Source organism: Macrobrachium rosenbergii, chromosome 32 (genome assembly GCF_040412425.1).
Source record: "Macrobrachium rosenbergii isolate ZJJX-2024 chromosome 32, ASM4041242v1, whole genome shotgun sequence".
Classification (NCBI taxonomy): domain Eukaryota; kingdom Metazoa; phylum Arthropoda; class Malacostraca; order Decapoda; family Palaemonidae; genus Macrobrachium; species Macrobrachium rosenbergii.
Genome location: NC_089772.1, coordinates 1444769 through 1458466, shown reverse-complemented (window position 1 = coordinate 1458466; position 13698 = coordinate 1444769). Strand labels below are relative to the sequence as shown.

Here is a 13698-nt window from a genome sequence, read left to right as displayed (position 1 = left end):
TAATACTCTATCTAAAAGAGATGAATCTCTGGCAGAAGCAGACATCCACACCTGAGAACAGGATTCTAGTAAAGGAAACACAAATGACCTAAAACAGGTTGCATCGATTATATCGCTGTTATAAATATATGAGGCCTTATGAACAATACCTAACTTTCGTGCGTCATTTGCTGAAACTTTCATTAGATGTTTCTCAAAAGCAAGGTGTGAGTCAAAAGTTAAAGCTTCAGACTCATTCAGCAAAGTTCCATCCACCTGAAGGGGAGGACGGGGTGGGAAATCTGTACGAGATCTACCAATCAACAGTGTTTTCGTTTTAATGATGTTCAGCCTCATACCCAACCAACTACACCATTCTCTGAACCCGGTCCATGTCCCGATTGAGGCTGAAGGCAGCTTCAGTTCTCATACGTGGAGACTTTACTACATCCACAAGTGTTGCATCATCAGCATACTGAACATTCTTGTTTTCCAGGCCAACAACCATACCACTTGCATTCACTAAAAATAATAGTAGACCAAGAAATCTACCCAGTAGAACTCCAGACATAATGTCTTAGTTCACTAAAGATCCCGTCCACAGCAACTCGCTTCTGCCTACCTGTAAGGAAATCTTGAAGTAATCCTAAAACGTATCAACCCACTCCAAGATTCAGAAGTTTATAAATAAGCGCCTTGTGATTTACTAAATCGAAAGCAGCACTAAATTCTATTTGAATTATTCTGCACTCAAAACCCTTATCAAGATTCCCTTCCAAATGGCAGGTCAAGTCTAAAACTGCTTCCTACATGCATATTGACTATCCTCTAACAATTCTTTAGATTCCACATACTCGTAAAGCGGCTTAAAAATAAGTTTTCAGCAACTTTCTGGAGCCCAGGGAAAATAGAAATTGGCCTGTAATTACTGTAGTCTGCAGATATGCCACTCTCTGGAACAGGCACTATATTACTAAGCTTGCACTCATCCACAAAGACATAAAAATCTATAGTCTACTAAACCTGGGAGACAACACTACAAACTTCTTTTAAAAAAACAAAGGGAAGAAACCATCAGGATGTGAAATGCAAATTTTGTAAGAATAGGTCCAGGATGACAAGTATTAGGGAGAGGGACATCCTCAGCTGATTGCTGAGGATGTTCAGCATTTTCCCTAAGGCCAATCTACCATCATCGTTAGTAGTGGCGGAATGGAAGGCGAGTCTGACCCAAAGATATAGATGACGCCAATTTGTTCCACCACAGATGAGGCTGAGTACTTCCTTCAAGTTTCCTCTTCAAGGAATTACTGTAATTTCTTTCGGCTGTATGGTAAGTTCTATTCGCAGCACGGCGAGACTCAACGAAAATGGTGTAATTTTCATTTGAACGATTTTGTCTCCATGCGTTGATTTGGTCTGTTTTCATGGTAAGCTCTTCTACATTGTCATATGTCCTGAACCTGATGACTTTCTGGGGACATACCTTACTAAAATAGCCATCAACATTTCATTTAACTTCTTCTCAGGATCAGGATGTAATTATTTTAAAAACCTGTGTATAATATCCGTATTATATTTAAATATATAAATGCAATGTAATTATAAAAACCTGTGTATAATTCCGTGCGTAACATCGACAGAACCCCCTGTACCTTATAAATGTTCAGAATGAGATGCCTTGGTCCAAGAGTTTGTACAGTATGTAACGTGACTATAGTATCGGCACATTTTTAGCTTTAATGATGCTCTATTATATATGATTGCCTTGTCAAAGAAGCCTCACACAGTGATAATAAAGAATAAACAACTGGGGCTGAGTTCTATATCTAATCTCACTTCTCCGCCTTTCACACCCCGCCAAAAAAAAAAAAAAACGGTTCTACTGCCGTTGCAAGCTGTCAACATTGTCCCATGATAAACGCTGAAATAACAGAACAATACTTGAATCCGACGGTTAGATACCGCAAACAATTCACCCAAGCTCTTTTCATATCAGTTTTTTTATAATCGATTTATATGTTATTCGTAATGTTCGTATATTCACATCGATGAAGTCGAAACAGCTTACAATGTGGTAGAAAGACAGAGAGGAAAACTAATTTAATAATTTTTAGTTTTTATCATTTGAATCAGTTGCTGGTTGCATTATCACTAGGAAAATAGATGGGACTGCTATATCATCAAATATTAGTTTCTGACTATCACAAAAGTTCTTAGCGTATCATGACAAACTGTGAATTTTATAATCACTCCAGTATACGAGCAAATCGTTCACCCCAAATGTGTATATATATATATATATATAATGTATATATATATATATATATATATATATATATATATATATATATATATATATATATATATATATATATATATATATGTATATGTATATATCTTAGAAGGCGGTTGCTTTAAACCTGACGAACAGCATCGAGTTAGGGGAGAAGGAAAATTACTTTATTTCCTTTCATTGTGCTTTATTACGCTGACGTTTTAGGACCATGTGTCCCATTTTCGAAGCTATAAATTAAAAAGACAACAGAATTAAATATACACTCAGATTTAAAAAACGATGAAAAAGGTTTTACATAAAAGTATAAAAAGAAACATAACAAAGGAACAATGGTTACCAAATAGTGCTGAAGGCAAGAGCTGAGTGACACTCGGGTCCGTTTTGGTTCCAACGAAACTCACGAGAGGTATAGAGGTGTTGACGTGGACTGAGTATTTAATTGGGGAACTAGTTGTTTAATAAAAAGGGATTCTAGTATTGACAGTTGGTGGTCATTCGGAGCTTTGCCTATTATTTTAAAATCCTTGTAATTGATATTATATTTGCTTTTTTTTCCCGTGGCCTCTTATGCATGAAAATTCGCTGCTTGATAATTTAGCGCCCGTTCGGTAACTTAGGCCACGATGAAAGTCTAATCTCACCTTCAACAACCTACGAGTGGAGCCCACGTACTTCCCCAGGTCACATCTGGGGCAATTAAACAGGTATACGACTCCTGAGGTCATTAAAAGGGTGCAGACTTTCTTTAAATTTAAAAAGAGACTTGATCGTCATTGGATTATTAGGTAATAGTTTCAATTCCACAGCCGGTAAATATTTGGTTTATTATTTGTCGTAAGTCTTGGTAAAAGTGTTTATCACAGATCAGGGGGACACTCGCATAGACAGATAGTTTAGGTTCTGTTGGTATTCTGAATTTTTAATGGGAACGCGTATGTTCAAACTGATGGAATGACCATTGGATCTCCATTAGGTCCTACCTTTGCAAATATTTTTATGTGCACCTGGAGCAGCGGCCTGCTAGACTATTGTCCTTTGGCTTGCCATCCGTTTTTACAGCAGATGTGTTGATGAAAAATATGAAAGTGAAAATAAAGTTTACAATCGAATATTTCTGAAAATATAATTTCTTTTAATGGTTTCAAGACGTGATGATCATTTTAATACCACGATTTTTAGGATAAAAACTTTTACCGGTCGGGGTTCTAATTTTTATAGCCATTGTTTCTTTAATTTTAAGTTAAATTCTTTGTCTACCCTCTTCCACAGGGCCTTTAGTTTAACATCTGATTGGAATGGTTTTCACGAGGAAATTCTACATTATATCTCCATCAATATTTTATTAATAACTGTTTCCCATCTGAGCTCTTTTACAAACATCTGTGCAAATGTTTAATAATATTTTTCATCCAAAATTCAAAATATCAACAGTACCCAAACTATCTTTCTATGCAAGTGTCCCGCTTATCTGTGATAAACACTTTTACCAAGACTTACGGCAGATAATAAACAAATATTTACCGGCTGTGGAATTGAAACTATTACCTAACAATCCACTGACGATCAAGTCTCTGTTTAAATATAGAGAAAGTCTGCACCCTTTGATGACCTCAGGAGTCGTATACCTGTTTAATTGCCCAGATGTGACCTAGGGAAGTACGTGGGCTCCACTCGTAGGTTGTTGAGGGTGAGATTAGACTCTCATCGTGGCGTAAGTTATCGAACGGACGCTAAATGATCAAACCCCGAATTTTCATGCATAAGAGGCCACCGGAAAAAATGCAAATAAAATATCAATTACAAGGATTTTAAAATAATGGGCAAAGCTCCAAATGACCACCAACTGTTAATACTAGAATCTCTTTTTATTAAACAACTAGTTCCCCAATTAAATACTCACTCCATGTGAACACCTCAGTACCTCTCTGAGTTTCCGTTGGAACCAAAATGAACCTGAGTGTCACTCAGCTCTTGCCTTCAGCACTATTTGGTAACCATTGTTCCTTTCTGTTATGTTTCTTTTTATACTTTTATGTAAAAACTTTTTCTTGGTTTTTAAAATCTGAGTCTATTTTTAATTCTGTTGTCTTTTTAATTTTTGAAAATTTATAGCTTCCTGAAACGTCAGTGTAATAAAACACAATGAAAAGAAATAAAGGAATTTTCCTTCTCCCGTCAGTGTACAATAAAACACACACACAAAACAAATAATATATAATATATATATATATATATATATATATATATATATCCCCTAATATATATATATATATATATATATACATATATATATATATATATATATATATATATATATATATATATATATATATATATATATATATATATATATATATATATATATATATATATAATTGCTTCATTGGAAGTAGGTCGACCACAAAGAAGGGGAGAAGATGCGAGCCACAGAATATGTGAAACGGAAGATTTGCTGGCTATGTACAGTATAAGGGTACATGGATATGCAGTAAAACTCGTCATTAACACACGTCAGGAATTTACTGCATAATCACAATCGTGATGAAAACAAGTCAGTGACCCAAAGTGGAGAGCGAACCCACGGCAAATAATCGTGCCGAAGCATTTGTTAAAACTACCAATAAGCCGTTGAGGTGTGTTCAGCCTCCGGTGAGATGTCGATGTGCGCTTATGATTATGTATTAGCGTAGTGTGGACGTGCCCTCAGGGATTTGGAAGAGAGTTGGAGTTGTATGGAAGCCTGGGTTGGGGCGTGATGAAGAGGTGTTTAGCTAGCTCTCCTCTACGGAATGGTAGGGCCTGGGGGACGGCAGTTTTGTGAGAGGAAAGTCATGGAAAGTTAAGTATACCTTAGTTTAACCAGACCACTGAGGAGCTGATGAGCATCTCTCCTAGGGCTGGCCCGAAGGATTAGATTTATTTTACGTGCCTAAGAACCAGCTGGTTAGCCTACCTAGCAACGGGACCTACAGCTTACTGTGGAATCCGAGCCACATTATACCGAGAAATGAATTTCTATCACCAGAATTAAATTCCTCTAATTCTTCATTGGCCGGTCGGAGATTCGAACGCGGGCCAGCAGAGTGCTAGCTGATCAATACAAATGAAGGAATAAACTTGGAAGCTGTTGAAACGAATGGTTTCAGCAGTGTCACTGGAACGAGAAAAACTGAAAGTATGAGAAATGTGAAGAGCGTAAAAACGTTAAAAACGCAGCCGTAAGAGACAAGATAGGTGATTTGTATAATGTTTGAGAAGGGTCAGTCATGCAGAGAGAATGGAGAACCAGTATTTTCTCTTAAATGTCTATCTTTGCATACATACACATACTGTACACCTCCCTCCCACACATACACACACATATGTAGGCCTATATGTATGTGTGTATGTATATATGTAACGACCCGAGTGGGCCGTTATGCAGGTTCTTTAACATACTCAGGATGGGGCTGTCATGACTGACGGCAGATGCAACAAACAAAGGAGGGGAAAACAACAAAAACAATAAAATGAGCTTAAAATTAATTTATTTACAAAATTTACAAGTGAGTCAGGTCTGGTAAAAAGATAAAAACCACAAATACAAAAAAAAGTCAAAAGGCAGCACTAAACAAAATCAAGTTAAATAAGCAATTAACTTTATAAACAAAAAGTAGCTTAAAAGAAAAAAAAGGCAAAAATAAACAACAGCAGGCAGAAAAAAAAAAACCAAACATACGTCCTCCATCGGGGCACCAAGACAGCCCTCAGCTGCACGACAGGGACAAGAACCCACAAACCAGAAAACCCCGATGGAGACGTCAGGACAGCCTCACGCTGTCATAAAAAATGAGTAGCTCGTGGTCACACGACTACTCATGGTCACACTCCACCTCTACGACGTGCTCCACTTCGTAGGCGTGCTCCAATTTGCTGCTCAAAAACTCGACCAACGTCGACTCCAAAAAACTGCCTGCTGCTGCTGCCACTGCCGCTACTCTCGCTGCCCTACCAGACCCGACTGACGACAGAAAAACCGGCAGCTCACCACGAAAGCATCAAAACAAAAAAAAAACTTGAAGGTAAGCAATCCAAAAAGGGAACGAGCGGGAACCAGCAGTTCCCGCAAAACCATCATAACGTGACACCTCCCCACCTAAAAGAAAAAAAATTATTTTTTTTTTTACACTCATGCTCCCCTCCAATGCCGTAACAACCCCGCCAGCCAAAACAGAGCCGCCCTGTCACGGTCGCCATTGTAACGACCGAGTGGGCCGTTATGCAGGTTCTTTAACATACTCAGGACGGGGCTGTCATGACTGACGGCAGATGCAACAAACAAAGGAGGGGAAAACAACAAAAACAATAAAATGAGCTTAAAATTAATTTATTTACAAGATTTACAAGTGAGTCAGGTCTGGTAAAAGATAAAAACCACAAATACAAAAAAAGCTAAAAGGCAGCACTAAACAAAATCAAGTTAAATAAGCAATTAACTTTATAAACAAAAAGTAGCTTAAAAGAAAAAAAAGCAAAAATAAACAACAGCAGGCAGAAGAAAAAAACAAACAAACATACATCCTCCATCGGGGCACCAAGACAGCCCTCAGCTGCACGACAGGAAAACCCCGATGGAGACGGCAGGACAGCCTCACGCTGTCATCAAAGATGAGCAGCTCGTGGTCACACGACTACTCATAAATGTTTGGCGTGCTCCACTTCGTGGCGTGCTCCAATTTGCTGCTCAAACACTCGACCAACGTCGACTCCAAAAAACTGCCTGCTGCTGCTGCCACTGCCGCTTCTCTCGCTGCCCTACCAGACCCCGACTGACGACAGAAAAACCGGCAGCTCACCACGAAAGCATCAAAACAAAAAAAACTTGAAGGTAAGGAGGCAGCAATCCACAAAAGGGAACGAGGGGGAACCAGCAGTTCCATAAAACCATCATAACGTGACAATATATATATATATATATATATATATATATATATATATATATATATATATATATATATATATATATATATATATATATATATATATATATATATACATTTATATATATATATATATATATATATACATATATATATATATATATATATATATATATATATATATATATATATATATATATATATTATATATTTGTATAAAAAGTTCACAGACTTCTGTTATGTACAGGATGCTATTTTAATATAAGAATCACAACATAATGCATTACATACATATATATACGAGCTTGTGGTGCTCGCTACGCACGCTGGAACCCGGCGCTGATGTCTCCCCTACCCTCCCAATCCCCTACCAACACATATATATATACAACTGGAAAGTAAAAGACAGTAAATAGGTAATACATCCATTATTATCGAAAGAGCAATGTAATATTCATTACTGCAAGAAAAATAAAAATAAACTGGTCATATACATAGACGTTATTTAAATCTTATCCATCATTATTTCTGTTTTTCTCATTCTCTCTTTCGCGGGGCCCAGGGTTTCGCGCAATTAACCCTGGTCTGTCATGAACACGAAGGCAAAACCAAGTGCTTGTCTGGCCAGGTATGGCAGGGAGGTAGCCCTCTGAATTTCAGAATGAGAGTCTAAAGTGAAATCAATAATGGGGCCACTGGTAAAGAGCGGGGAGGGGCGAGGGGGAAGGGGAACGAGTTATTGTATCGTAGCCGTGGGTAAAACTTTGGTTGCGCGGCCTGATTCCCACCAATCGCCGACCGGGACAGGTTGCGGCCTTTTTTGGGGGTTCCCCCCCCCCCGGCCTGGTCAGGGCACGTCGCCTTAAGTTAGGTTAGGTAGGTAAGATCTGGTTTGGTCAGGACCCAGCTTTATAGGAAAGGTTATGTCTATTTATGTATGAGGAACCTGTCCCGGTCGACGACTGGCGGGAACTAGGCTGCGCAACTATGGTATTCTTTTGTCGGGTATCTGCTGGTGTCATGGATATGTTTCGTTAAATGTGAATTAAGAATTCATTTGTAAGGTAGAATTTTCGATTCGGAAATCATGAAAGTTAATTTCTATTGAGAAAACCATTTCTCGCAAGAACACTTTCAGGTTTACAATTATCATTTTGCTCTGTTTACTTTTCGGTTGATTTATAAGTGCACGAGCTACGGAGAATGCACCCGGAATAAACATATAGCCTACGTTCATAAGTTTGTTCATCTTTCAATCGACAAAAATACTTCTGCAGATTTCATCCAGATTCAGAAATTTTGCTCTTTCAATACAAAGTAATCGCTGCAAGTTCTTTTAGAAAAGAAAGCTCTGAAAGGAAGTGTTCAGCCGATTCCCAGTGATTACAGACAACTCGCCTCTTCAGTTTACCTTTTCCTCTACTAATCCCTAAGAATGATTCGACGCTGCAACCCTGATCTTGAGATAATATTTGAAGGGGATCCTATTTTTCTGCTTACTCTTGAGTTCAGTCTTTCCAGTCTCCACATTATATAGATACACATGGCAAATATATACGTAGATGACCGCTGGAAATGTGACAGTTAAAGACTACAGTAGGTACCAAGCCCTTTCGTATATTACGTAAACATCTTCCGCGTACAAAGTAAAATAAATAAACAGAGACATAAAAAGGAACATCGTTATTCACTTTACAAACCTCTTGAGCACTCAGACTGCAGTTAGGTGGAACAAGCAATCGCTAAAAGGTGACATAGTGCTTCCCTATGATTTTATAGGAAGGCAACTATCTACTTTAAAGACACCAGGACCAAATTCATAAGTTGATTGTTAAAATGCTTAATAAAAGCGGATTCAGTGATATTTCTTTTAACAATACTATTTTAACAAATGACCTCAGGTGAATTTTAACTCTCAGTTTCTTGTTGCATGTTTTCAGGGCTTTAAGAATATGATATGCAGCCCTAAATTCATAGATGCAGAATTAGGTTGAAACACCCAAAGTTTTCAACTGACAAATCTTTGCAGAAGGCTAAAAAAATTTATTCCAAGAAGAGTAAGTAACCATTTATTAAAGGAAATATGTTAATATTGTCGTATATGTAAATCTTAATTTTATACAAATATTACTGAAAACTTAACAAATAAATGTTTTTAAGAATTCTTGAAAAGTTAAAAATATTACTGATCTTAAGTCTCCAAAACAAAATGGTGGCTCTAGTTACATGATTCCTTGTCCTAGATATTAAAAGTAAAAATGTAGGTCAAAATAGTAAATAACCGGACTACCCTATTAAACTACATCGTTATGTAGTTAGAGCAAGACAATTGACAATGCTTTGTTTATATATATATGTATACAAACACACACACACAAACACACACACATATATATATACATATATATATATATATATATATATATATATATATATATATATATATATATATATAGATGAATGATTTTAACCCCTGTATAGACTGGTAAACTCATCTGAGCTAATATTTTCTAATAATATTCTAAAAAGAAATACCATCGAATTCGGTTTCATTAAGTACTTTATTAATCAACTTACGAATCGTAGCTCTGGTCTATTTAAACTAAATAGTTACCTTGTTTATAAAGTTGTGAGGAAGCACGGTGCCACCTTTTAGCGATCGCTTCTTTCACTAACTGCACTTTGAGCGATCAAGTGTTTGCAAAGTATTCTCACTAATCATAATTACGCTAATGACAATTTTTTTAAACTACAGCGTTTATGCAGTACTGATGTTCTCCTTGTTGATTGCTTAGATCTTTCTTTTACGAAGTTTCCTTTTTACGTCTCTGTTTTACTTTGTACCTTTGAGATCTTTAAATGTAATATAAAATTTAGGCCAAAGGCCAAGAGCTGGGACCTGTGAGTTCATTCATCGCTGAAAGAGAAATCGAGAGTAAAAAGGTTTTAACGTTGCAACAGAAGGAAAACTTCAAAGCACTTGCATTGTGAAACAATTGTTAGGAGAGAGTGGAAAGCACAAGTGGAAGGAAAAAGAATATGGACGGAGGTAAAATAAGAGGAATGAAAGGGGATGCAACTAGGATCTGAAGGGACGCTGCAAAGAAGCTTAAGTAATGCCTACAGCCCACGGTGTGAGGTGCACTGACACACTTGACCCTGCTCAGCAAAGATGTGTATGTAATACGCGGCAGTGCCTGGTTTCTGGTCTTTAATTTTCACATTTCCAGTGGTCATCTATGCGCGTGTGTGTATGTATGTATGTATGTATATATATATATATACACACACCAGTAATTACTTTATATATATATATGTATAATATATTTTTCCTTTGTAATCCCCATCTGTCATTTATATGAATTTTCTTTGTAAACTTATTTTTATATTTCTTCAGTCTGCTAAGTCAAGGACGACAGAGTCGAAAGGCCTCGCAGCACCCCAGTGTTTCCTTTTCCTTCGTGAATTTTATCTTTATTTATATATTCATTACGTTCCATATTTTCGTGATTCAGTTATGCATACATACACACAAACATATATTATATGTTTGTGTGTTTATGTATATATAACTGAATCACGAAAATATGGAACGTGATGAATATATAAATAAAGATAAAATCCACGAAGGAAAAGGAAACACTAGAGTGCTGCAAGGCCTTTCGACTCTGTCGTCCTTTACCTAGCAGACTGAAGAAATATAAAAGTAAGTTTACAAAGAAAGCTCATATAAATGACAGATGGGGATTACAAAGGAAAAATATGTACCTGGAATCCAACACAACTGAAGAATTAGTAGAACTGCCAAAACAGTAAAAACCTATTGAATATTTAACCCTGTCTTCAATTGTGTTGGATTCCAGGTACATATTTTTCCTTTATAATCCCCCATCTGTCATTTATATGAGTTTTCTTTGTAAATTTAATTTTCTATTTCTTCAGTCTGCTAAGTCAAGGACGACAGAGTCGAAAGACCTCGCAGTACTCTAGTGTTTCCCTTTCCTTCGTGGACTTTATATATATATATATATATATATATATATATATATATATATATATATATATATATATATATATATATATATATATATATATATATATATATATATATATATATATATATTATATATATATATATATATATATATGTATGTATGTAAGTATGTATGTATATGCACCAATACTTACCTCATAGCTATCGTTAAAGACAGTGTTTGCAGCTACTGGATAAAGTGCCGTTATCGAAAGGTAAAACTAAGACCAAGAAGTGGATTGGAATACTGCTAAACTATATTCCAATTGTCACTTTGCGTATTTCCCATTCACTCCAGTGTTCGCCTAAAACCACATTATCAAGATGTTGCAATAAGGAATAAAAGTTTCATCGATTTAGTTTAAGTCACGCAGCTGCACTCGCTTAGCCACGGTATTCTTATGGCCGGAAAAAACAGCAGAAATAAACAAGATCACGGCAGTTAACTTAACAGGATCCAACACTTTGCTCCAGATCTGAGCATTCTCAACACATCAGTTAACTTGCGTGCCATACCTTTGCAAAAGCTGAGATCACTCGCTTCAAGATTCTAGACTCCTGCACAATACTTGAACCGTCTCCACCGCTGCACATAACCAAGTGAGCTGGTCCCTGAGCCGTTTTGCAGTTATCTTCACCATTTACCAGCTGATTACAAAGGCCACTCAGCTCAAGGCATTCGCTTTTATCAGTTACAGCCCTAAGTCGTAATCACTGATTCACGTTTTTAAAGTAATTTGAAATGCAATGCCAAAGCTTCCCCTAGTTTGAGCGAGTTTCCCGCTTTGAAGAAGCCCTGGAGTTTCCTAGCGAACGTTTTTGCTAACAGTGACGTAATCGAGGGTGCACCTATACCAAAGCAAATCTCTCTCTCTCTCTCTCTCTACGTATAGGTCGGGAACCCTTATCTCCGGTTCAAGATCCAGAAAAACGTTCTTCTCTGGATCCTGCTCTAGTTAAAGTTAAAGAGAGACAAGAAAAATAGAAAATGGAAAAAACTGAAATTAACCTGTAGGAGAAGATTAGCCAACTTCCTAAAAATATAAAATCACGAGACAGGGAAAAGCGTAAACAGTTATAGAATTTCATGTTTTGGGCAATTCAACGACTGCTGACCCTCAGTTCGTTACGTGTCTACAAGTGAGCGAACTTAAATGCACAGTAAATGTGGAATGAGACCGCCAGACATGGGTGGGTTCTCGCCATTATCTCTACGGAACAGTGGTAGAAATAGTACCTGTAAAATACTGTATATAAAGTGTATATATATATATATATATATATATATATATATATATATATATATATATATATATATATATATATACATATATACATATATATATATATATATATATATATATACATATACAGTATATATATATATATATATATATATATATATATATATATATATATATATATATATATACATATATACATATATATATATATATACATATATACATATATATATATATATATATATATATATATATATATATATATATATATATATATATATATATATATATATATATATATGTATGCATGTATTCACAAGTATTAAGCCACAAATTTCGTTTTATATTTAATTCACTATACCTCAGGAATAACTTATACCCAGGGAAAAGTGATAAGTACTTCGTCACCGGTGGGATTTGAACTGCCACCTGACTGGGAAACAACGAAAGCACAGTGACTGTTGCCACTGAGCCATCACACAGGTTCACGCTGATTATCGACTCAGCTATAATTATGCCTCTCGAATTCAGGTTTTTGTACATAGAATCGATATCAGCCCACCTACGCCATGACGGCTGATTGGTAAGTTTGTAATTCCTGGCAAATTGATGTCACATACACTGGGACACTGTTTATATTCACAAATATCAAGACACAAATACCGTTTAATTTCCCGTTCACTATACCTCAGGAATAAATCACATCTAAGGCAAATTATACATGTACACACACACATTATATATATACATATATATATATATATATATATATATATATATATATATATATATATATATATATAATATATATATATTTGTGTGTTTATAGAGGAAAAGAATTGTGAAGAAACAAGTTTACTGTATTGTGTATTAATGCAAAGTAGATGGAAGTTCAAGGTGGTTGAAATGAAAATAAAGATGGAAAATGTTATAAGCTGGAAGGAATGAGTTAAACTGGAAAGAGGGAATAAAAACAAAAAGGTGTGGTTGGTGCTTTGAGGAAATGAGAGATTTAGGGAAAACAAAAACTTGCTGCATGAACAAAGAGACCGTGGACAGGAGGATGGACAGAATAGCCAAAAAGAAGGCAAAACTAAAAGCAGATGGCAGAAGGTGAGCAAGAACTTTAGAGAAGATGAGAAGGTCTCATACAGAGAAAGGGGACCTGTATGAGAAATGACAACAGACGTGTGTACAAAACTCTATAGGATAAGGAAATCTGTC

At 36.1% G+C, this 13698-nt stretch overlaps 1 protein-coding gene across 5 annotated transcripts in view; it reads right to left on the bottom strand.

Moving 5' to 3' along the window:
* Positions 1-13698, bottom strand: part of LOC136855609 (alpha-tocopherol transfer protein-like) — a 117480-nt gene that overhangs the window by 48930 nt on the left and 54852 nt on the right. The window contains exon 1 of one of the 5 annotated variants that reach the window (XM_067132705.1): positions 11747-11881. The exons of 3 other annotated variants lie outside the window; for them this stretch is intronic. Coding sequence is in view for 1 of the 2 variants with exons in the window: in XM_067132704.1 (XP_066988805.1) it covers positions 11386-11390 (5 nt within the window). In the remaining variant the exon portion in view is untranslated. Of the gene's footprint in view, positions 1-11385; positions 11882-13698 lie in introns of those variants that run through there. One more of the 5 variants, XM_067132704.1, reaches the window with a different exon arrangement.